The following is a 25,638-nucleotide window of genomic DNA, read 5'->3' on the forward strand; positions in this document are numbered from 1 at the left end:
TCCAATTTGATCCCTTTTCTGGTCAGCTGAAAATTTTAAGGAGAAATCTCTTCCCTTTGCACTTGTCCCTAAAATATTTTGAATTGGACAACAGCATGTCTTTCAGATTTATTCCCTAGCAGAGTGATGTTCTTCAAACGTCTGAAGTGTGAGATTCTTCACCACTGCAATTCCTGTTTCTTCCTGAGATCTGATACTGGCAAGACTTTTTTTAGTGCCAAGTGGTAGTGCCCTGGTAGTAATAGTGGAATTTTTTTTGCTGTTATATGTGTGCACACAGTTTCTTAAGCAGCTTTTGTTCTGGATATTTGCAGCTGTGCCATTAAGGAGCAGTTGAAAATCGGACATGAAGAACTACAGACAGAAGCAGCTCTTGAGCCAAAGACTTGAATCTGTACTTCACTGGTTTGGAATCTAGAGTGCAAGTCAGAACTGAAATCCATTTTGACAAATTCAGCATACTCTCAGAGATCTAATTCCTTTTCCAAAAATGCAGTTGATGAAAGTGGATTAAAATTCAGGAAAATGAAGGTGGAGGCACAGATTTTTAAAAAATCTGATTATTTAGAGCTTTTGCTGTGGCAATATCGACATTTTTATTCAAATATTCCTAGCTCACAGTTCTTGGTGTCTTTTTGTTTGTTGAATATGCATAATATTAAACATTTAAAGACTTTAGGTTTCCTTGGCTAATCTCTTGGTGGAAAAGTCTTTTTTTAAACAATGTTGAAAATTGCCGCATGGTTTTTTTCAAATCTTACAAATGCCAAGATCCTTCTTATTTTCGGCATAACTTTCATGCACCCATCTGTTCAGTTATTGGTCTTAATGATTTTGGATTTGGGAAGGAAATAACCCACCACCATCTCTGTAGGTGTCCAGGGACCTACTTGCCAAAGTTGAGCTTTCCGTTAAGCTCCCTTCTTCTATGTTTTTTCTTCCTATGTTGTCTGATGCTGATAGATAGCTGTTGAGAATTTACAGAGCAATACCAATAGGATTGTTTCTCTTATATGTGTATTACCTCACAAATGCCTTCAGTTTCTTTCCAAGACATTGGGGTTAAGCCTTGGATGTTACTTCTAGCTACCTTTTCTGGTTTCTTAGTTGGAATGTCTGGTTCTCTTGCTTGACTGTTCAGTTCTGCTCTTTCTACTACAGTTGATTATTGGTTTGTTCTTGGCCAGCTTACTGACTGGGTTGGTTCAGATATCACGCTATGCCAGGATTGAATCCTTGCCTTGTGTGACATTCCCTTGCCTTGAGCATGTAATCTGTGCTCCCCTGAATCTTGGATTCAGATCCTGGTTTATTTTGACACTGTGGTTAGAATAAGACAGGAGTGGCAGATTTGGATGCCACAGCTGATCCTGTCTTCTAAACCACAGTTGAAAGTGGAATTATTCCTCCTCTCACACAGGAGAGAGGAAGAACATGTGTTCTTGAGGCTTTGCCTGATGTCTCAACTGTTCCATTTGTGTTCTTGGCATGCTGAATATTTATAATCGTTTGTTAACTTTTGGTGAGTTTCCTTTGAGTTTTCAATATGACTTGTTGACTTTAAAAAAAGAAACTAGGTCTATCATGTAGTTTCTTTCTTTTATATCTAAATTACTTTGGTGTATCTTTTATCATTGTTCATACTGAACTCTCCTTTGATGCTTACCCATCTGCCTTTTGAAACTACGGCAGACGCCCACCCATAAGTCGACCCCACAGATAAGTCGAGGGCAGGTTTTGAGCCAACAATCATGGAATTTTCTATGACCCTCAGATAATAGGGGGGTGTCTGACTATAGTTTTGTCTGATTTTACCCCAGCCCAGATCCTGAAAAATAACCTACCACTAATTGTTACCTAAGAACTGTGGCCTCTAATTTATTAAAAACATAGTAAAAGATCATAAGATACATTTTTATTCTTTTTAAATTCTGGTCTTCATCACCTTTTTGTACACACTATCAGAGTAAGTGCACTATAAACAACATACCAGTAAAACAGTGATTCCCAACCTGGTATTCATGTACTTCCAGGGACACTCAACAGGACCTTTAGGGGTACTTGAAAAAGAATGGAATAACGGCAGAAAAAGGCAGGTCCTGCTCCAGAATGCCTTGCGAGACAGAAATGCCTTGCAAGAACCAGCAGGGCAGGAAGGGGAGGTAGCTAGTTGGCTGTGAAAGCCCCACCAATAGCTAGTTTTTGGTCATCAATTCATGTATGAACCAGTGACTGAAAACCAGCACAGTAAAAAAGCTGAAACGTAATATGGAAAGTGATCAATCACCCAGAATTTCTCAGCACACTTCTGGTGCAAAACAGTGCAAAGGCAGAGTCTTCTCTTCCTCAAACAGATAAAAAGAGAAAACACTGTGATAAGTTCATGAAGTCTGGGTTTTCATATGGAGGAGATGAAGGCTTGTATTATTAATTACAAACATTTTGCTAATATGAAGGGTACAATTTATGGAAATGGGCTGCCAAGGGATATGCAAGTGAAAAAGGTTGGGAACCATTGCAGGAGAACCATGAATCAAATCCACCTTTAAGGTGTCTGGTGTGTTAAGCCAGAAGCTCTACATACAACATACAACCCATAAAACATAACTGAGAGTGTGCAATTCAATTCACAGCAGAGAGATGCAGCTGCATGTATTTGCAACCCTTTTTACTCAGGGTAAAGGGAATCAGGTTGCAGCAGCAAAAGGGAACGGAGGGGAATAAAAGGTTAACTTCGGCTGGAATGTCCCAGGAAAGTAACTATAGCAACTAACCAGCTGCCTGCCTAAGCTTAGCTGAGAAACTTTTCAGAGTGGAAAGGCTCTGCCCTCTGATTGACCCGGAGATAAGGCGAAGTGAGAATTGGAGCTTGATTACTTGGCAAAAATTTCAGGTACTATACGTTAGTATCTATGGTAATTTATTTTATATCCTTCAATTTTATTTATCTGTTTAGCACACAGTGGCAGTATTACATTTTTCTGCTTATCTTTCCTCTGTTTCCAGTAGCATTGATCATTCTCTTAGTTGAATGATCTGGTTTTCATGGTTATGTTCAGTCTTAGTTTTCCCTTGTTCTTTCTAAACATACTTTTCAGTTTGTTGTTGGCTCTTGCTTTTTCTCCTTGTTCTCAAGTTCCTCAACCAGGTTGCTCCAGGCCCTCAGGCATCTTTTGTTGAAGACGTTTTTGCCTTTCCCTCTGCCACCTTCTTACCTGATTCGATGGTAGTGAGTGGGCTGCCAGAGAGGTCTCTGCCACTGGCTTCCCTTGCTGAATGCAGAGGGCCTCTGTGACCCCATTAATTGGTTAGAAGAGGGATAGGGGTGGAAATAATTCAGTTTCTTCTCCCGACCCCCCAACCAGTCAGCTTCGCTCTTGTGTACTGAGGGCCCCTGGGAACAAGTGAGAAATTCTAGAGTGACTCTAGAAGTTCTAGATCAGGGGTGCTCACACTTTTTTGGCTCGAGAGCTACTTTGAAACCCAGCAAGGCCCGGAGATCTACCAGGGGGGAAGGAAGCATCTGACAGACACCCCCTTTAATGTATGGAGCCCCTGCTGGAATCTAGTCAGTTTCGTCAGTTTTGTTGCTGCATGCCTGAAGAGCAGCTAAAGTGTCAGTTTCAGTGTCAGTTTAGTGTCAGCTAAATATGTCAGTTTCATCTAGTCACTAGATGAAACTGACATATTAACAGTTTGGAGAGACAGGGCTCCGTGATTACTCATTTTGCCTCGCGATCTACCGGTAGATCGCCATCCACCTATTGAGCACCCCTGTTCTAGATCAAGGGTGTAAAACATAAGGCCAGTGGGCTACATGCAGCCCCCAGAAGCAATTTCTCTGCCCCCCATTATAATTGGGCTCTCCAAGCTTGATAATTGGGCTCTCTCATATCTTGAAATTATGAAAAAAGATTTGCACATTTTCTCTTCTGTTATTTGGACTTAATGAGTTTCTCTGTGAGAATAAAGTACGTTTGGCCATCATCTGCTTAATGATTTCATTTGTGGCCTTTAGCAGGTGCCATGAATGCTATTCAGCCCACTATATGAAACGAGTTTGACACCCCTGTTCTAGATGGACATGCACATAGACTGAGGAAAATTTAGAGCAGTAGTTCCCAACGTTTACCTAAAGGTAAGGGAACCTCGTCAGGGCTAAGACACTGCTTTAGAGCTCCAAACACGTGACTTCCGGTTTCACAGAGAAACAGGTGAATTAAATTTTTAATGCCTTATAAGGCATTAGAAGGCCCGGGAAGCCCTTCGGGGTGTCCCAGGGCTGCCCAATACCTTATAAGGCATTAAAAATTCACTTCCAGTTTGTCCATAAAACTGGAAGTCATGTTTTTTGAGCTCTAAAGCTCAGTCTTAGTCCTGAAGAGGCCACAGACGGATGTTTGCAGCCTCTGCTGAACTCAGAGGACCCTCTAGAGGTGAGGGGAATGGAGCTCCCCTCACCTCCAGGGGGGTGAGTGTGGGGGCCCCGCAGACACGATCCGTAGGTATGGGATCCATGGATACGTGGCTCCCCTGTACTTGTAAATTCTTTTGTTTTTGATATTTGTGCTTACCTAAGCAATGTTCTCCCAGATTTTAGCCTTTTGGAATAATCCTGTATCAAAATTTGCTGTCTTTGTATGATCCTTCCAAAACCCTTCATAGCATTAGATCAGTTTTCCTTGTGACACGATAGAAATTAAAGAAATGTTTTGTTGCTGTATAGCTTTGCCAGTTTAACTGTGCCAAAAGGAAAATTGACAAGTTGTGCAGTGTGCATACACTTACTTGTGTGCGCTCTTCCTCTCTTTAAATATATAAAGGGGAGATGTGTGCAACAGATGAGATGGGGAAAGTACAAAGACTTGAATACTTAAAAGTGGAAAAATAAAAACTGTCAGGTTTGTTTTATGTTCATGGATAATTTAGTGGTTGTTGCTTTTTGTAGACTAATTATATTGCTTTTTAATTTCCATTTATATGAATACTTTTACTATTGTTATTGGATTCATATGTTTGGTAAATAATGATCAGGGAGTTGATTGCACTTAGTTCCTTCTTTTTCAGTTGTGTTGGATAACCTTTTATCTTGTACGTGATATTGATTTGTTATCTTATGCAAGTTATGTGCCTTTTTTGGCTAAAACTATAATGTGCTGTGAAAGAAAAAAATGTGCCTTTTTGGCTAAAACTATAATGTGCTGTGAAAGAAAAAAATGGCAGTGTCGCAAACTTCAGGGGGTTTGGGGTGCTCAGAGTTCTTGGCTCTTGAAACCTAAAGCCCTCAAGGTCCCCTGTTCAGTACTACTGCCACCACCCTGTATGTGCCAGTGCCTCAGTCCAGGGACACTGAGACCCTCTAGGCTTAATTCTATCCCTTGCAGGCACTAAGCACTTTCTCCAATTAAAGCTTCAGTCCTCAAGTTACTAGACCTCATTGAGCACTTGGTAGCTTGCTGAACGGCTAAGCAGGATTCTGAAACTTTGTCCCCAACAGACAATGAAACAACTTAATAAAATAGATTTTAGTTTATTAAGTACATCAGGTCACATAAGTTACATAAGGCAGCAAATGCTAGAGGCATAAACATCTAGGAAACATATCAGCAATAAAGTAACAAAGCTAGCTGGCTATCTCTGTTAATCCCTATCTCTCACCTGGATCAGTTACTCTTGTAGATCTTTTAGCTCCAGGCTACCTGTGAGGCCAGATGCCCATGTTGGACAATGGAGCTCACAGTGTGCAGGATGTTGCACCCAAAATCTCTGTCCAAGAAGGACCCGGACACACCCCTTGGGCACTCATTAATATACTTCTTATGCTAATAGTACTGAGGTGACTTCATACTTATTTAGACTGTCCAATCAGAAACTTTTGAGGACAGAACCTTCTCGAAGTGGGTCTGGTTGCTAGTCCTCTTAGTTCTTACCCCTCCCAACTGGAGATCCGCAGCTGTATTTTATCAGCCTGAAAAGGGCCCATTCTGTCTGCAAAGGTGCTACATTTCAATGGATTGTAATTCTTGTTGTCTGTCCTTTCAGGCCAGCAGAGGAGAGATAACAATCTTTGTGTTTGTTTACTCACACTCACTAGGAACTGCTAGCAACTTCTCCCTTACTGACTTAAGCCTTGGTTAGCATGTGGAGCCTGAACCAAACTAACATGTACATATTCATGACAGGCAGGAGCATTGCTTCAGGGGTGGGTGGCTACAAGGTTGTTTCTTGCTGATACAGAGCCCAGTCCTACCCTGACCACTGCCCCCCAATACAGCAGCACTGAAACAGCCACTGCTGTATCGTACAGGATCAGGGAAGCAATCAGAGGCCCTTGAGGTGAAGGGAACTTTGCTTCCCCTACCCCATGTTGGCCCCTAGCAGCCCCTATGAGACAACACAGAGCTGTGCAAGCTGTTTAGGAGGAGACCCATCTCAGAATCTGAGGCCTGGGAGGTTCCCATCCCTGTACCTCTCTCAGGCCTAAGCCGCCCCCAGCCTGCTCTCCTCCTGTCCAGTTCCACCCCTCCCCACTTTCCCGCCACCCTTCTCCAACCCAGCAACCACCATTTGGCAGGGAACATACCTCTCCTGGGTATAGGCAGGCTGCCAACTGGCGCAGAGGGCTAGCACCAAGTGGTGCTGGACTCCCCACCTAGCTGCTGCAACGTGCCTAATGGCACATTTGTGACAGCTGTTGCCAGGGCAATGTGTGAGCCGCTGGCACTGCCCAGCATTAGAATAGAGCTGACAGAGTAGAATCCTTAGTTTTTTCTCCCTAATCAATAAAGGCAAATACTTTTAAATACTTAAAAAAATACTCTTAATATTTTGTGGTCTTAGATGCAGGAATAGTGTATGGCTGGTCACCACTGATGTAACAAGAATCAATATTTGTAGTGCTTGTACTACAGCTTGAAAACCCCAATTGGTGGTAGTAAGATTGCCATTTTCCCACTAGTAGCAAAGGAGTTGCTAGCTAGGGAAGGAGTTCTCCATGAATGATGGACTTGATGTGGGAAAAGTAGTTTAACCCCCAGGAGCTATTATTTGCTTAGCTCTAGCATCCATACTCAGTCTTTCTATGAAATAATCAAGGCATCTACAGTACTTTTAGTAATGGCTACATATTTATACACTGTGCATTACTACAACTTCTCAAATAGCAAAACCCATGCAGTCTTTCCCTCATTAAGCACCTCTGCTTAATGGCAGGGTATTGCTGGCAATGGGCTTGAGAAAAAGTTAACATATACTGGAGTAGCAAATTAGTACTTTACCTATGCCAAACTGTAGGGTAGTGCTGTTAACACTCTGGTTCTCATTGACACCAAAGCCACCTAACTGAACTGAAAGGTTCCTAATCATGCTTATTTGTTCCTGCCTGTGTCAGACTTGGGGGGGGGGGACTTTCTAAATTGAGTGTAAGCTTATTGCCAAGTGACTGAAAAAGAGACCACTGTCTATTAGAATTTAAATCTTGTATTGGTTATGTGTTTTATTTAATTGTGCTAAAATGCTGCTAGTGTGTTGGAATTGGCTTACAAGTTTTACTGTGTCTTGGAAAAATGACCCTAAATCACTGCCCCCTCTCCCCTGGAAATTGGAGCCACCCATGCTGCTGCCTCCCTGCAGCAACTGTTCTTACTTTTCCCCCTTCTGTTCATTTCTCTCTCATGTCTTGTTGGGGCAGTAGAGGGGGGAGTACAAGCTCCTGTGGGTGAGCTGCAAAGTTGTCACAGGGAGGCCCCAGTGTGAGACTGTAAGGCCATGTCATTTTTTCCTGTAAATCTTGTAATTTCGTGCTTCAGAGCACAACAAAGTGAGAGAGTCAGCAGGGAGTGAATTAAATTCCCCCAAGAGAGCTTGTATGGGGTGGGCCTTTTACATTCTGTCCACAGTTCCCTTGGCTCTTGTGCACCATGCTGTGCATCTCCTTAATCGAGCAGGGGGCCTCATGCCGCCTCCTGCGTACCAGCCTGGCTCAGTGCCCTCTTGACATGTTCCGGCACCCGTCACGAGCCGTATTCTTTCTTGCACAAGCCACTACCAGCTTAATAAACTCACACGGACTTTACAGGGTTCCCAAAGCCCATAAAACAGAGGGCTGTCCCTACTGTCCCCTTGTGAATAAAGCTCCCTTTGTGTGGCTAATGCAATTAAAAAGGGGTCTATAGGGGACTTCATACAGCTGGCTGCAGCATCACTGTTTCCTCTAGCAAGCTGGCCTTCCGATCAGAGTGACACTTGTCCTGTAGCACAGCTTCCCCCCCATCGAGTTTGTCACAAACTCCTCTTGAACTTTGGCAAAAAATAATGTAAAAAGTGAAGCAGGCTTGTGAAGTGTTGGAGGCTTTGGGAGGTTCTTAGCGGAGATTTTGGTGCAATAAGTCCCCCATTCAGTGCCTGATACTTACTCTGTGTTCTCGAAAGAAAAGTTGCCACTTCTCCATGAGTCTCTGTTTCTTCATCTGTCAAATTGTCTGAAAAACAGGATTTTGCAGTTTTGCAAAATCAGAGTTTGCAGTTTTGTCTTTTTTCTTGATAGGGGTCAGTGATATTATAAAAGTCCACAGTTTAGTCACTGAGGTCACAGAGCTGAATGGATTCTGTCCAGGTCTCACGGCAGGTCAATACGACTGTGTCATGAATAAAATCCAACCCTTAGGAACCAAATATACTGTTCCTTAGGGGAATCTAGTTCCTTGGGCAAAATGGAAGCTGTTAAAGGGCAGCAGTTCTGTACACATTTTGGAAGTGGATAAAGGTGCTAGCTGAGCTGTTGCCACAGGTATTTGGAAGCCAGATGGTGCAACTGAAACTTAAAACCTGTTACATTTTGAATAGACCTCCATTGTGACTATTTTCTTTTGTCTTATTGCCTGCTGCCTTTCTAGTGGACAATTCCAAGGAAAATTTACTCTCATTCCAGAACAAATCAACTCTTCTCTGCCAAGATGTAGAAATTGGTGAATGCTGTATCTTCCTTTCTCATGCATTGTCATGTGGACCCAGGAGCTTTCAATTTTTTATTTTCTTAAATTTGGAGCCTGTGATATTTTTTCATGGGTGTTGCTGGTATTCACAACCAGTGGCGCCGCTAGGGGGGTGCGGGGGGTGCGGGCGGCACCAGGTGCCACGCCAGGAGGGTGACGCACCCTGGGGATGCGCTAAAATTGCGCCGTTAGGAGCTACCGTGTTGTACCATATACCGCGGTATGCGGAATGGCCAGCGGAACGCAATGCAAAACACCCCATTGAGATAGCTCCTTTCCTTCAAAGGTTATGACCAAAAAACGGAAGGAAAAAATGCATGGAGCCCTATGGAAAGTGAAAGTGAGCTGTAGCGCACGTTTACTCACGAGTAGGCGAACATGCCTTAGTGCATTGGAAAGGGCAGGCTGAGAGGAATCCAACTCAGAATGGTCCCAATCCAGTAAATGCAGCCCCCCCTCAAAAACACCCAAAAGGAGTGCCCTATGGAAAGAAACACCCTATGGAAGAAACACCCGAAATTCAGCTCTATGGAAAGCAAGCGAAACCACATGGCCGCATTTGCTCACGAGTAGGTGCACTTGCCTTAGTCCGTCAGAAAGGGCTGAGAGGACTCCAACTCAGAATGCTCCTGATCCAATGAATGCAGCCCCCCAAAACATCTGAGCAGCTGGTCCCTCCTCCCCAGCTGCGAGTGTATGGAGCCCTATGGGAAGTGAAGCAGCCTCACAGTAGCGTTTACTCACGAGTAGGCAGACTTGCCTTGACTGGTGGTCAGGCCAGGCATAGGGGAATGTGAGGACACCAGAATGGTCCCGATTTGATGGGACTGGAGCGCAACAAAAGCCCCAGAAGGCAGCCTCCCCCCCCCCCCCCACTAGAAAGGACCAACAAAGAGGCTTGAACTGGTAAGGGAAATGTTTTCTATTTTGCACTTGCAGTTTCCCTCACAGCCCAATCCTACCCACACTTTCCTGGGAGTAAGCCCAACTGACTCTAATGGGACTTACTTCTGAGTAGACAGGCATAGGATTGGGCTCTCAGACTTGAAAAGCCAGGTGGGTCTTTGTATTGATGTGCTTGAAATAGAAGGACTTTAAACTGGGCACTGGGGAGGGCTGGAAATCTCACTGATTCTTGGGGGGGGGGGGTTATTGCAAGCAGACTACAGAGAAAACTCACTTGGTGGAACAGGGCTGGCTCCCCCTTATTTAATTATTTCTTTCATTTTAATTTAACTATTTATAATTATTTATCTTAATTTGCTTGATGATGTCACTTCCGGCCATGACATCACTTCCAATAGGTTTTGGACAGATTGTCATTCTAAAAAGTGGGTCCAGGTGCTAAAAGTATGAGAACTGCTGCAATAAGGTGTTAGTAAGTGTGTGTGTGTGTGTGTGTGTGTGTGAGAGAGAGAGAGAGAGAGAGAGAGAGAGAGAGAGAGAGAGACCCTACAAGTTTTCAAAAACACTAAAATCAGTCTGGAGGAATAATACCATCATGTTATATATCAATCAATGCGTAATTTCATGCAGAATGCAATGAAACAAACCACATTGAAATATCTGTGTTCTATCAAAAGGTACAACCAAAAAACCAGTGGAGGCGGGGCGATGGTACATCACCACGCCCACCAGCTGGGGTGTTGCCCCGCCCACTGCATGGGGTGATACGCAGGCCTCCTGCACAGGCTGACGTGAATCCTAGTGACGCCACTGTTCACAACCCATTGTCATACAATTTTGCTGCTTACCTGCCTTCTATATTTAACAAAATGATCTTGGGATTGCTTGACTCCTAGCAATGTGTTTTCCTGATGTAGGATGTAAAGTTACGTTGTATGTACACAACAGTGTTATTCGAAAACTTTTAGAAGCTCTTCTATGACTAAGGGAAGCATCGGTAACTAACTCTTCAGCCTCTTAGACAGTGTGCTGCTGCTGAAACCTGTATGTAATGATAAAAATGTAATGGCATTCTTTTTTAGTGTTTAATGGACGTTATCTGCTTGGCCATCTGTGTGCTGTCTTAATTTAAAGCAAATGGGAGATTTTTTGGTGTTTGTCCGAAAGATGGGCACAAGCACACATGCACATGGTATACTTTCAATCTGTAATTATGCTTACATGTGCAGTATATCTCACCTATGTGCAGCGTGCAATACGAATCATGCTGAAATGACATCTTAAAAATTGCACTTGCATTTTATATATGTAATGTAGTGAATAAATCTTAATTTGTAATCCTGCTGCATATGATCACAGAACTTGCATTATATCCCGACTGTGCTTTCAGATCAAGGTTTCTGTATTAGAGAAACATCCATCAGTGTGACTGATCTGCAACTTTTGTGCATGTTTATATACATACTTTTACACTCTGTGCATGTAATTCTCCGTTATGCACATGTGTGTGTATATAAATTACATTCTGTGTATAAAAAGCATTCTGCATGCTTTTTTACATTATGCATTTGTCTTATTCATAGCTACAACAATGCAATCTCTGTCTTGCATTTACATGCACTGATGTATGTAGTTATGCTGTGTACTGCTAAGTGCACACGCACTAACCTGATCCATGTGTAGAAAATCAGCTGCTCCTCTAAGCAGGGAGAGTACGGTACAGTATGCAAGGTTTAAATGCCTGACGGAAAGTAACTTTGTTCTTTATAGCTGGAAATGTGGAAAATTAACAAGCGACTCTTTCTCTGGGGCACACCCTGCAAGTGCCTCTGCCGACTGGGGAGAGCACAGCCGCCCTTTGGAAGCCAGAGCCTTGATTTACGGCTGCGGTGTTGACAGCTCAGTGGAACCCACATGCTGTTTGCAGCACCGCCAAGCTGGGCTATGACCCGCCGACCTCTACCCCTGTGCTCCCCCCTCCTGTCTCTGTGCTGTAATAAAAACCTGTCTTGCAGGCAGGGCTACAATGACTTTGTTGTTCAGAAATGTACCAAAAAAAATTGAAATTCTTCTCAAAGCAAAAATAAGGAATGTATGAGGAAGCAGGGCTTTGGGAGCAGCCGCTTTTGGTACCACAAGATTGTTTGTGTTAGAGGTTATTCTCTGCTTGCAGCCTGCTCTTGGCTTCTGAATGAAACCCCTCTCCTCTGTGGAAGCACCTAAGTTTTTTTCTTCTTCTGATATGCAGCCTCTCTGATCTGACACACTAGAGTGCACTTTTTCATGCTCATGTTCTTTTACAAGTTCCATGCCTTCATACACTTTTCTTTTTTCTACTTTTTTTCTACTTTTTTTCCTACTTGATGGTAATGCTAATGTTGTTGACGTTGAGAGACCAGCTAGCAGTTCAGAGTGCATAATAGTAATCATGTTGAGCTTGATGTTTCTTTGCCACTTGAAATGTTGAGAGTGAAAATCTAATTTCTGTATATTTACAGGAAGAATTAAAGGAACTCAGGCTGCAATCCTATATACACTTTCCTAGGAGTGAGACCCAATTAACACAGTGGGACTTACTTTTGAGTAGACATGCATAGGATTGTGCCGTAAGGATCTAATCCCATCCAACTTTTCAGCACTGATGCAGCCGTGCCAACTGGGCATGCACTGCATCCTACAGTGGGGGTGGGGGGCAGTCACAGAGGCCTCCTCAAGGTGTTTGTTCATTGAAGTGAGATCAGACCAGGAAGATCCATCTGAAATTTTGTGTGGTTCTTGAAAGAGAGAACCGTCTATGATTGTAAAAATCCTCCTTGAGGGATTTAGAAACGGCTGCCTGTGTAAACCGCCTTGAATCAAGTCAGAGGAGTAATCCGATGACCAGAAAGTCAGTCTATAAATACCAAGTTATTATTATTATATTATTTACCTTGGGGCTGCATTGCAGTTGCATCGGCACTGGAAGGTTGGATGGGATTGGGTCTAACCTAAGTCTAACCTTCTGTCTAACCAGACCCAGGCAGTATAAATGCTAGTTACCAGAAGCTTTGTGCAAATTTTACTGTTGGCAATGAAGTTCTTCTTCATTGGACAGAAAAATAATCCTTAAAAAAGGTTATACTAAGAATATAAGCTTGGAAAATGTGTCAGTTTACTAGTCTGCCTGACCACACATGTGTTAGTTTTCTGAAGCCTGGCATTTGGGTTTTGCTGCTTGTAGTGGGGTTATGTGCCAGTTTACATCAAAATTGTTCCTTTTGTGAAACAAACTTGAAATTTGGTGGAAATATGCTTGACCACACTCTCACAACATGACTCTCAGCTGTAGAACCAACTCAAGCAATAGCACCAAGTGAATGTGGCTGGTAGGAGACAATGGTAGCTGGCAACCTTTTGTGGACAACTATTTCAAAATCAGTGGCCTTCCTGTGCTGATCTCCTGTTTCATGATTGCAAGAGAACCTTTCAACATGAGCAGGAGAACTGGTCAGTAAAATTCATTAAATTGTTTTATTGCATTTAATTGTGCTATCTTAGATGCTTTGGCATCAAATGAGACAAAAGGTAGGATGTAACTGTAATATGTAGCAGTGTGGTTTTTCTATAATGAAATAAAAACACTGAGCACTGTTTTCTGCGCTTCTTGTTTTTGTAAAGGATCAAAACAAAAAGACCAAAATCTGTGAAAAAATAAATTGAGAAATCTGAAAAAATGAGCTAGACTGGGATAGAGGGTGCATGACTGTGGCTGCATCTATATCACCTATGCCACCTATCTTTATCAACATACCACCTATATTGCCTACCTAGTATACTTTTAAAGCAATTATAATTTATAAAAATGTGCCCTTGGAATAAAAACACATAACACCACTTTCTGCACTGGGGGGAAAAATGAAATCTGTGAACAAATAAAATGTTTGAGAACAACACGGTTTTTGCACAAGTGATTGCACAAATCACAATCATTAAATGGTGATTGCACAAGAAGAGGACTACTGGATACTGGTTTATGTTGTAGTGGTGACGGCGGAGACAGTTGGCAGGCATATTTCCACCAAATTTCATGTTTGACTCCCAAAGGGGGCAATTCTGGTAAATTGGTAACTGTCATCTCCATTAGTTTGGCAGTCATTTTGAAAATAAATGGACATAAGTACATCTCTGTCAATTTCTATGCTATCATAGAAGGGATGATTTCTGTAAGAATTGGCTCCCTTGACCTACTGGGACACTAGCAACAGCTCCCTATTAGGGCTACAATCCTACGTATAATGTGGCAGGTTTTTAGCAAGGATTCTGCGGCTCACCTAGCTAGTTTCCAGAGCTCCCCAGGAAGCCAAGTTTCACAGTTTGGGAACCACAACTCTATGCTATAGATCCCCAGGCAATTTTATTTGCCAGAGGTGAGCAGGTTTGTAGATACTCTTTCAAGCTTGCAGAACATTCCAAACAGGTGCCGTTCTATTTTAAAATAAAACTCCTTGAAGAATGAAGACTCTCCACCTCATCAGTAGATAGATGGCCAAAATTGCTCCTCTTTTAATTTTGATGAGAGGCTGTTTAGTAGCTCCTTTCATTCTGGGCTTATTTCCATGAACACAAAATGCTAACCCTTGAGATATACTAAACCCAGCTGTTCCTGGTATGCGTTTGTGTGAAGAACATAACATGTGCAACTCAACCCTGTATTGTTACAACTTCCTGTTGAATTCTGCAACTGCTTCAGCATGTTTTTAGTAGGTGTGATTGCAGAATAACAATCTTCCATCTGATCTTGTCTATGCCTGCTCAGTTTCATTAGGGCTGCAGTGTCTGGAATTCCCAGACCATTCACTGTGTCCCAGAACTCTCCTGCTTTGTAAATCAATTCCTTCCTCTTCCTTCTCAAGTGGCAGAAAAATGCTAACAAAAATGCATGGTTTCAGAGAAGTCTTGCCTGATTTAATGTATTATCTACTTTGGCAAGCCTCATTTGACCTGCTCTCTGTAACACATGACCAGATAGCAGTCTTCATAGTTGATGGCTTGTAACATTGTCAGCAAGTTGCATTGGGAGGAGTCTGAAAAACAGTTTCTAACTTTTTTTCTTTTCATCCTTCTCCATATCTCTTTGCTCCAGGCTCTCCAGGTGGCACGACAGTTTCTTCTGCAGCAAGCAACAGGGCTGACCTCTCCTAGCAGCAATGAAAATAAACAGCCTGCTGTCCAGGTGAGGTCCGGCAAAAACATGGGTGCTTACAGTATTATTAGGTATCATGCAAATAAGAGCTTTTCTTCAGAGAACGCCTCTGATAAGCTCAGCTTCCTGTATATGGCTCAAACGTACCCCTCATCCTTTGAATTGAATCAACCACTTGGTTTTGGATACAATAGTAATTAAAGTGTGTAGAATAATAGAGTATCTATTCTTGCAGTTGTATTGTGAGGAAGGATGCTAGTATTGCTCCCATTTTACAGATGATGGACGTGGGTGCTGTGCAGGTGGTCAAAAGTGTTTGTTCCAAGATACCAAAACCTATGACAAAGCTAATAATTTCTCTTCCATTATCCAAGTTAGCACTAGCTAGCCCATTAAACCATCTTTCCTCTCAATGATTAGTGGGGTTTATGCTTCTGAAAGCCCTTCTTTGTGGCGTGTTTTTAAAACAGGGCAATATTCGCAGTAGATTCTGTACTGCAGAAAAGAAAAATTTAAGATGTTCTTTAATGCATAGCAAGTAGTGTACCAATTTCTAGATCACTGCACTTGTATAGTTCTGCAGAATATTACTGAAATGATTTAACTCAATGAGACTTAATATCATGGAAAGGCAGAAACATCAATTTCTACTTGAATGGGCATTCACACTCTTTGCTGGTAGCCTTGGATTTCCTTTTATCTGGTTGAGCCATCCAGCCAGAGCTTGGGTGGGACACCTGTCCAGTAGGTTCCTTCTATTAATGTACTACTGTAAGTTTCTAATCTGTGGATTGGGTGGTGATGCATGGAGGCCTAGAAAGTTTTATCAACAGCATAGGATTTAGAAGCCACAGTCAAGCATTTTTATATAGAAAGGTGCTGGAAAAAGTGTTTGTCATGGTATTCTGGGGGCAGACTTGAACCAATAGCAATTTTCAAATGGTGTTTCTACAAATGGTGTTGAACAATAAGGAATGGAGGAACTTGTTAAGGAATACAGTTGTGCGTTGCATAACGACAAGGATGCGGACCGGCACCCCCGTCGCCAAACGAGGCTCTGAAGGTGAGGGGAGCCATGTTCCTCTCACCACAGGAGGCTTTTCTGAACTTTGTAGAGGCTCAGACTGGCTGTTTCAGCCAAAAACACATGAATTCTGGTTTCCTGGGAAACCGGAAGTCACATGTTTTTGGCCAAAATCATGAGCCTGAGCCACGTAGAGGCAGTGCGCAGATAGAGGCAGGCTTTTCTACAATGCTCAGAAAAGCCTCTGGAGGTGAGGGGAGCATGGCTTCCTTCATTCTTGGAGGCTGGGGGGTGGGGTGAACAGGGACCAGCAGCGCCTGTCGCATATGCAGGCTGTCGCTGGTCAGAACATCACTAAGTGACGCTCACCTGTACAAGTGTACATGTGTGTTGGTGTCTTCATTCTGAGAGGTACTGGTAGAGTTTTGAGCTTGGTTGCTTAAGGACTGAAACTAGAAAGACTTCTACAACCAGTGAACATATGGGCCATATATGCTTTCTTTTGAATTGAGATTCTTGGCAGATTGATCATGTGCAGTATTTTTCATAGGCACAATTTTACTATCAATATTCAACCAACTTTAAAACACAAGTTAACACATTAAACTATGATATGGGCTGATGATGGAACACGGGGATGACATCTGAATCAGTCAGGTTAGTATCTGGTTCAGGGTCCTTGGAAGTTTGAGGACTCATCTGGCCAAGCGTAGTTCTGAACCCTAAGTGCTTCTGGTCATGGTAAAGATATCAATATAGGTGAGTTGCTGCACTGCAAATCTGAGTGGGAAGTCTCTGACTGCTGTTGAGTTGCCATGGATGTGGTGAATTGTGCACAAAGTGGACTTAAGAAGGCAACATTCTGTATCATATAACTTTGCCAGTATTCTGTCATACTGCAGAATTGCCAAAGAGTGAGGCCTGTATTCTCTGCCTTAGTAAGGGGGCAGTAACAACCTGTTCCACAGATGGAATTACTGGAGTTGATGTCCAGGATCTGATCCTGTGCTTGAGTGAGTCAGTCTGGAATGCTGAGAAACAACACTGCCCTTCTCTACCTTTAATTAGAAGTTTTGGAAACTGTGGTTGGAAATGGGAACAGTATAGCAGTTTGAGAATGCATGTGATATTCCAGCTTGATCGGCTACTACTTTTATGAGAAAGCTTGGCAGAAGAGGAATTGGGTGGGTGTATAGCATATTATAAAGGTTCATAGAAAAATGTCTGCCAAAGAATCCATGTTCTGCTGGACTGGAATGCAAGAAGGTAATACAGTGCAAGGAATTTTGTGCTATGGTGAACAGGTTTATTTCTAGGAGCACCAGTAATTGACATGTATTTGGCAATTAGATGACTGAGGTCACTCACAGAGGAGGTGGTCAATCACTGAAGGACTATATCAGAGTGTTGGCAGTACCCATCACACGAGTTACCGCCTCTGAATGTGTTTGTAGAGAGCTCAGGTTCAAATGTGCATGGCAAGATAAAGAGTGACTGAATATCCCTTTATATGATGTGACAATATTTTGTTACAACCTTGTCCATAGCCACCCATATAGTAAGGCTCACTTTGAAACTGATCCTGGAATGGGCGTATTGAAGATTGGATCCCCTTGGCTGAGAGCAGAAACTTCTTGGGGGATTGGCATCTTCCTCACTCAAAGCCATTTTGGCTTCCATGTTGGCCTGAAACCAAATTCCTTTGCTAAGGAATTTTGAAAAGGCCTCTGAAGGGAGGGAAGGGCAAATTATGTATTTGATGGCAAGAGCACATTTTGACATCAGGGGCTGAAGATACTGTTTTTTAAACTCTCAAAATGTAGGTTTATATAATTATATAACTGGTTACTGAGCCAAGCACATAAGGCAGATATGGTGAAGTTTCAGGAATTTTGTTGGGACAGACATAACGCTTCTTGAAGCATACCTAATTTCAATGGCGACAAGATGACTCGAAAAGATGTTTTTCCTATAGCACTCTTTTAATCAAGGAGAGGTCTGTTTCTACTGCTGTGCTCTGCAAAGTCAATCAGAAAAGAACTGAGTGGGAAAGACAATGGCTTTGCCATCTTATCCTGTGCAGAGAATGCAGGGAAGGAGGAGCTAGCAGTAGTAATCTTCAAAAGCTTTCTAGAAAGTCTTGCCTATGGTCTGCTCATGCACAATCTTACATATGGGATTGCACAGAATATCCACCTGAAGAAAGGGTACATAATTTGTTTTACTTCTTCTGCCCATGCTGTTGAGCAGTTCAAGAGTAAAGTGGGCAAACAGAGTTGGGTCTGACATCTGGGGTGTTCGTACTTATAAGTGCTGGATAACTGCAAGAGGACCCAAAGGCTCACAATCTGGTTTATTCACCTGCTTATTTCTCCACACAAAGTGGTGGAGGAAAGGTATTGGTTTTTCCACTTATGAACTGAATTTAATAGGTGGGATAAAGATCCAGTGAGATAAAGAAGCGGGAGATTCAGTATCGGCTGATACAGTACCAGCATGTTATAGATAGACTGCTGATGATTTGCTGCCTTTAGATTTAGGGTATCTTAAAACTTGCAATTGAATTATTGATCTGCCTCAGGCATTGTTTGAAAAATATAAGCTAAAATGTTTTGCCAGTTGACTAAAATGTCTTTGACTGAAACAAAAGCTGCTTGTTGGAATGTTCAAAATGGTTCCATTTCTTAAGACATTTTTTTTTCCTACTGGAGAACCCTCAACCAACCTCTCTCCTAACTGCTGCAAAACATAACGTTCAGAGCTTGAACTGAGAAGTAATACTTACTTTCCAATGGTGAAACACACTTATTACCTTTCAAGTAAATGGGACTTAATTAGGCTGAAGTGGGGGGAGGGGTCTTGTCCTGTAAGCTGGGGCACAATCAGTACTATTATCACTAATATGGGACATGTTGTTGGTTTCTGCGTTGTACAGGCAACATCCTTCTGTCCATCTGTCCATTATAGTGTGTGCAAGGATGGAGATAGACATTACCAGAGATGGAGAGCTACTGCTGATCCTACTCAATACCCCTTTCACACTCTTACTTGTAACGTCTAGTTTAACACAATGCGTGATGTCATCACTTTGTGCACTCCCCCCCCCAAGCAGTGACTGCCAATTATGTGAGGGAAGGGTTGGGTGAGACACAGCATAGTGAAATTGCATCACACATTGTGTTAAACTAGATGTTACAAAGAAGGGTGTGAAAGAGACCAAAGGAGGTGTGTTCCTTTGAATGGCTGGTACTGCCATGAGTCAGTTGCACTCTAGGTACAATGTCTGCTTCTTAGCTGAAAACTCTAAAAGTGTCTTGCTTTCAGTTCTGAATATCCCTGGAGGTGTTCCTGAGATGGAGGTCATTGCACATGTACATGCCGGGCAGGGCAGGAGGTTTGGGGCATGAAAAGGGGTTGCGAAATGAGCATAAATTCAGGTCTAAAGAAGGAGGAACAGAAAATAAATTGGGGGGGGGAGCCTAAGTGAATGAAAAGTGACAATTTAAATAGCTGTGTGGAGGGGCTCTCCCTTCAGGCTAATTAAATTTATCAGAGAACAGCAGGTTACCTTATTAGAGCCACGTGGGTTTAATTAACAAAGGAAAGTAATTAGCATGTGCTCTCCTGGAGCTGAAGGTCCCGCCTATACCACTCTGAACTGCCTCCAAAGTCTGCTGGAAATGGTGGAAACCCAGTGGATGAGGGTGTGGAGATGGAGAAGGCAGCCTTCTGCTTAACAGGACACCCCAGAGAGCAAAATCCATGGGATGGTCTCAGCACTGTTTGTTCTCACTTTGCTGCCTGTTGAAATATGTCTGGAATAAAACAAGGGGATTATATTGCTTGTTGTTTTTTTCTCTCATTTCCCCTGTTTTGTTTGGAACTACATACCTGCAGCCTGATCTCAAGCGTGTGAGCTGTCTTCTCCCTCCACTAGATCAGTCCCATTTATTTCTCACTTGGCTGGCTCACACTTAACCTACAAAACTCAAGCGGTGTTTTCAGGGCAGCAAGGGTTCTTCTCTCTTGCTTCCCAATGGCCAGTGCACTACTGGTTCTCTTCAGCACCAGTTTTTCACTATGCATGTCTGAAAGATGGCTGACAACTTTAGAATAGCCCAGGGGTGCCCAAACCCCGGCCTTGGGGCCCCATGTGGCCCTCAAGGCCTCTCAGTGCGGCCCTCAGGGAGCCCCCAGTCTCCAATGAGCCTCTGGCCCTCCAGAGATTTGTTGGAGCCCACACTGGCCCGACGCAACTGCTCTCAGCATGAGGGCAACTGTTTGACCTCTCGTGTGAGCTGTGGGACGAGGGCTCCCTCCATAGCTTGCTGTTTCACATCTGTGATGCAGCAGTGGCAGCAAAGGAAAGGCTGGCCTTGCTTTGTGCAAGGCCTTTTATAGGCCTTGAGCTATTGCAAGACCTTCATTCATTCATAGAAGTTCATCTTTCATATATTCATTTATGTAAACTTATGTAAATTTATTCAAATTTTAAATGTAAATTAATTCTTTTTTCCCTGGCCCCCAACACAGTCTCAGAGAGCTGATGTGGCCCTCCTGCCAAAAACTTTGGACACCCCTGGATTAGCCTGATGAGAATATGATCATTAGCAAGTAGCTTTGGGAGTTTTTCCAGTACTTTGTATCAGATTTGGCATCTCTGATAATTTCAGGATAATAACAGGCTAATGTCTTTGGAATTTTTCCCCAATTTCCACACGTGAACAGGAAAAAGTAACACAGAACCAGCTTTGACTATCCAAAATATCCACAAAACAGCTTAGCTTTGCTTGTTCTCATCAGGACTGATTTCAGTTTCCCGGCAATGTGTGAGGTGACTTAGCTTTATTCCAAGAAGCTTGAAATGAAGCCCATTGGGGAGTTTTCCACTGTGTGTGCGCGAGAGTTCAACAAGCTTTGGATTAGGCCCAAGCACCTCATATATTGGAAGAGTGGCTGAGGAAGCCCATTACTTGAAATGCTTTAAATTTAGACAGGGCAGATGGCCATGGGGAAAATCCTGTATTGGCAGGGGACTGTCTTTATGTCCTAATGGGTCTTTTCCAGCCTCGAAAATGCACCATAAAAATGCCATCTCTTCAGGGAGTTTGTGGGACTTGATGGAATCCAGACCTACCCTGAAACATTTTTCCTTCTCTTCCACACTACAACCACGTCCTCTTCTTTCCCTCAGGCCTCCATCTCACCTGCCTGAAAGGAGTAGCCCTTCTGTGGAGGTAGGCAGACACGCCACCATCTCCTTTAATGAGTTTAACTGAAAGTGAAGAAGCAAAAATTACTGCTGATATTAACAGCAATAATTCATCGGGGCTTCTTTTTGAGCCAACAGTCAGCTTTTTCCAATAGCGTTTCAGGAAGGAAATGCAGTCACTGAATGGAAAATATCTTGAAAGAACAAAGGCGGTAACGGGTGAAGTCAGATTCCTGTAATCTGTGAGTGTCTCCCTTCATTATTTGTGTGTGTGGGTACGTGTGCCCATCTTTCTGGTTTTTTCTGCCTGTTTATTTTCCTAGCGCTCTGTGTGTGTGTGTGTGTGTGTGTGTGTGTGTGTGTGTGTGTGTGTGTAACTGTGTCTTTCTAACCTAGTCCTGTTCTGTCATTGCCTGTTTATCTTCCCTTTCACCCTCACTCATTCGTGGTCTGTTTTCTCTCTTACACTTTGTTTTTCAGTCGCCTTTCTCTCTCCCCCCTTCCCCCATTGCCTCTCTCCACCCTTTCCCAATCTCCCCTCTGTCGCTCCTGCTGGTTTTCTCAGAGTTAACAGAGCCTGACATTCTGTCTCTCTCCCCACCTTTTGTGTTGCAAAAGAACTTGTGAAAGTTGTAGACATGAGTCAGGAATAGCTCATAATTCAGCTGCCTCTTTCCCTTCCTCCTGCCCTGGCCTTACAGCTGGAGGAGGATCTGAATGAGGGGAGATACAGGATTAAGCAGACTCTCTTTGAAAGGAAGTTTATCTAACCGTGGAATGGTGTGGATGAGATTGACCAGGAGGTTTTCTTCAGGCGTGGGGGTGTGGGTGGGAGAGTATAGTGGTGAGAAAGAAGAATGTATAGACCAAACCTCCTAGACCAAAGTCTAGACTTGCTGAGAAGATGGGTGGTGAAATAATGTGCGTTTGCACTTCCATATAAACTCTGTGCAGCAGCAAGGCTCAAGTGGACTAGGAGGGAGGTAAAACCATACACTTCACTTTTCCCACTTGTTTGCCAGGACTGCAGCGGCTGTCTCCTAACCTGCTTTAAAAAAAAAGAAAGGAAAACTCTTTCTCTGTCAGGTAACTTCTAAAGCCAGCTGAAATCTTTTCTTTTACAAGGGCTGTATCTTTTACAAGGGCTGGAACAGTAACAATCACACTACTAGGTAGAGAAAGGAAGGCTGCAGTCTCCAGTTTGGAGAAGGAGCAATTGCATCTGCTGGACTAGGAAAGAATGACGGATTTCCTCTTCAGTAACTGAGGGTGAGAGGTTAGGATGGCAGCAGGGAAGTTGCCCCGAAGGTCATCTTTCTCTAGGCTATGCTGTGCCAGGAGTTGGAAGGTTAGCACCAGAGTAATGGTTGGTAGGCAGAGCTTCTTTCCTGCCAAGCTTTTTTTAGCACTACATTACACCCTAGTATACACAACATGAATACTGAGGAATGCCAAAACGCTTTGTTTTGACTGTTGATCTTAATGACTGGCACAATGTCAAATACCAACATTTTGCCCATTTTAAAACTGAAAGCTCAGTCAAACACATTCAGTTACTTTCACCTCTCTTGAGAAGTTTTTTTTCCCTAATTTGGTCTTGTAGTGCAATTTTGATAAACAGAAACCAGTTGGCTGCCTGCCACTTTACTTCAGGGGCCTCTGTCCCCTACTGAATTCAGGGCTGGACCCTAATCCAACAGTCTGTTTTTGCCTCCTGAGGCACAACTGATGGCAGATTCCAGTACTTGTGACTGAGCTCTGTGGTGCATTGCTTGAGTACAGGAAGTATCCTATGAGAAAACTCACTGGTAAAAGCTAATTGTGCGGTGGGGTTTGTAGGGCTTGCACTGGTCGCTATTGCTTTGACCATAGGGAGTCAGGTTCACCCAAATTACAACTATATGGATAAAAGTGCCAGAATTGAGCATATGCTCTGTTGAATAGGCAAAATTTGACACCTGCATGAAATTGTAGAACTTCAAAGAACCTTGTGCTCTGTGTGGGCCTAGTCCTCAACTCAGAAACAGCAATTGCCAGAACACTGGCTGATGTAAGCCAGACAGTACATTTCTTACCAGTCTTGCACCAGTTACATTGGCTCCCAGTTAGTTTCCAGACTCAGTTGAAGTTACTTGTGTTGACCAGTGTTCCCTCCAATCTTCACTCCAAAGTGCACAGAACACTATAGTGGCTGTGTGTGTGTAGCTCCAGAGTGCTTGGTGACACTGTCATTGGCATCACCAAACTCTGGAGTGTGAAAGGGAAACTGCAAAGCTCTTGTTAGAGTTGTGTGGCCACATGACCATGCAGCTTATAGGGAATGGTGGTGTTGATCTTCTAAAGCAGGGGTGTCCAGAGTTTTTGGCAGGAGGGCCACATTATCTCTCTGACACTGAGTCAGGGGCTGGTGAAAAAAAGAATTAATTTACATTTAAAATTTGAATAAATTTACATAAGTTTACATAAATGAATATATGAAAGATGAACTTATATGAATGAGTGAAGGTCTTGCAATAGCTCAAGGCCTATAAAAGGCCTTGCACAAAGCAAGGCTGGCCCTTCCTTTGCTGCCGCTACTGCATCACAGACATGAAACAAGCCTTGGAGGGAGCCCTCATCCCACAGCTCACACAAGAGGTCAAACAGTTGCTCTCATGCTGAGAGCAGTTGCGTTGGGCCAGTGTGGGCTCCAACAAATTTCTGGAGGGGCCAGAGGCTCATTGGAGACTGGGGACTCCCTGAGGGCCACATTGAGAGGCCTTGAGGGCTGCAAGTGACCCCAGGGCTGGGGTTTGGGCACCCATGTTTGAAAGCCCTAACCATGTCCCTTGCCACTTTATCTTAAGGATTGCCTCCAAGATTCAACAACGGTATCGCTGGCCCACTCCCATCATCAAATTGTATTCAGTAGGTACCAGAGATGGTACCTGTGAAACTCTATACCTGAGAAAATCCGCCTATCCTCTCTTTGTTTTTTAAAATAATCTTAAGATGTTTTTCTTTCGTAAAGCATTTCCTTTCTGATTTTATCCTGCACTGATTCAAAATATAAGTGTTGTCCTTTTATTATTTTATAGTATGCTTACATGGTTTGAAGCTTTTATTGTATTAATTGTATTGGCATGTTTAATTAATTAGCCATCTTCGGAACATTTTATTTTAAAATACGAAATACAAATACATAAAATAAATATTACCTTATCCAATCCCTTGACTAGCAGAATTTTCCACATTCAACTACACCTAGTAGGTTATTCCATGATCATTTCTCTCAGTGTTTCTCAACATCTGTTCCTCACTATACCACTTTGCATGGTCCACCTTTTGGAAGTATTACTGGAAGGAGGAATTTCGGATTGTGAGGCCAGACACAACATGACAAACATGAGTAAGAGGCTCAGGGTAGACAGGAGGGCTTTTCTGAGTGTTTGAAAGACGCATGCTGAAGCCCTGCCCACCTAGTCGAACCCCCTACTGTTGCTTGTCACGTTGCATTTCTGGTCTCGCTGCCAGGTGGCGGGGGTCAGGGATCCCATGAGTACCACCTCAAGTATCACTGCTGGTATGAGTGCCAGTGATTGAGAAACGCTGTTTTGGAGTATGCTGCTGGTGGGGATAAAGTTATTTCAGATAAACTCTAAGATAAAATACGTGTAATGCTTCCAAGTGGCACAGAAATATTAAAAATGTAAATTGGTATTAAATCATTTTCCAACAGTTGATTTGCAGCCATTCTAAGGACCAAATCCTATCTAACTTTCCAGCGCTGGGGCAGCTGTGCCAATGGGACATGCACTGCATCCTGTGGTAGGGGGGCAGCCACAGAGGCATCTTCCTGGTAAAGCAATGTGTGTTCCCTTTCCTCGGGGTGCATTGTGGCTGACCGGCACTGGAAAGTTGGATAGGATTAGGCCCTACAATTGCTAACGTGCAACCCCACTGTTTTGTTGGCAAGGGTTCTGAAACATGAAATTCAAATGTGTTGCATATCATAACTATTTTGAGTACAATTGGTGATGTGCTATGTAGCAGCCACCATCTTAATTTTCTTTTGATTTTTTTTTTTTACTCATATTTAGGCCAAATAAGTTTCTTCTGTCAATGGCAACCTATCAGCCAAGGGGAGAAGTCATGAGCCTTCCTTCTATGTGACACATTGTGCTTTAGTCTTGTCGTACCTTTTCTGTCTCTTTGATATCTTGTATTTCCTAAATGTATATATCAGTCACTACTATTTCCAATTGGGTAACTACAGTCATATGTTCAGATCAATAGCAACTTCTGAACATTTTCATCCAGGTATGAAGATATCAATCTTTGA

General features: G+C 43.0%; 1 protein-coding gene across 3 annotated transcripts in view; it reads left to right on the top strand.

Annotated features, from left to right (window-relative positions):
- FOXP4 (forkhead box P4) overlaps positions 1 to 25,638 on the top strand; it is a 179,269-nt gene that overhangs the window by 62,435 nt on the left and 91,196 nt on the right. For all 3 annotated transcript variants that reach the window (XM_066626239.1, XM_066626241.1, XM_066626240.1), the window contains exon 3: positions 15,022 to 15,111. In XM_066626239.1, coding sequence (XP_066482336.1) covers positions 15,022 to 15,111 — 90 coding nt within the window. The remainder of the gene's footprint in view (positions 1 to 15,021; positions 15,112 to 25,638) is intronic.

This window comes from Tiliqua scincoides, chromosome 4 (assembly GCF_035046505.1).
Source record: "Tiliqua scincoides isolate rTilSci1 chromosome 4, rTilSci1.hap2, whole genome shotgun sequence".
Classification (NCBI taxonomy): domain Eukaryota; kingdom Metazoa; phylum Chordata; class Lepidosauria; order Squamata; family Scincidae; genus Tiliqua; species Tiliqua scincoides.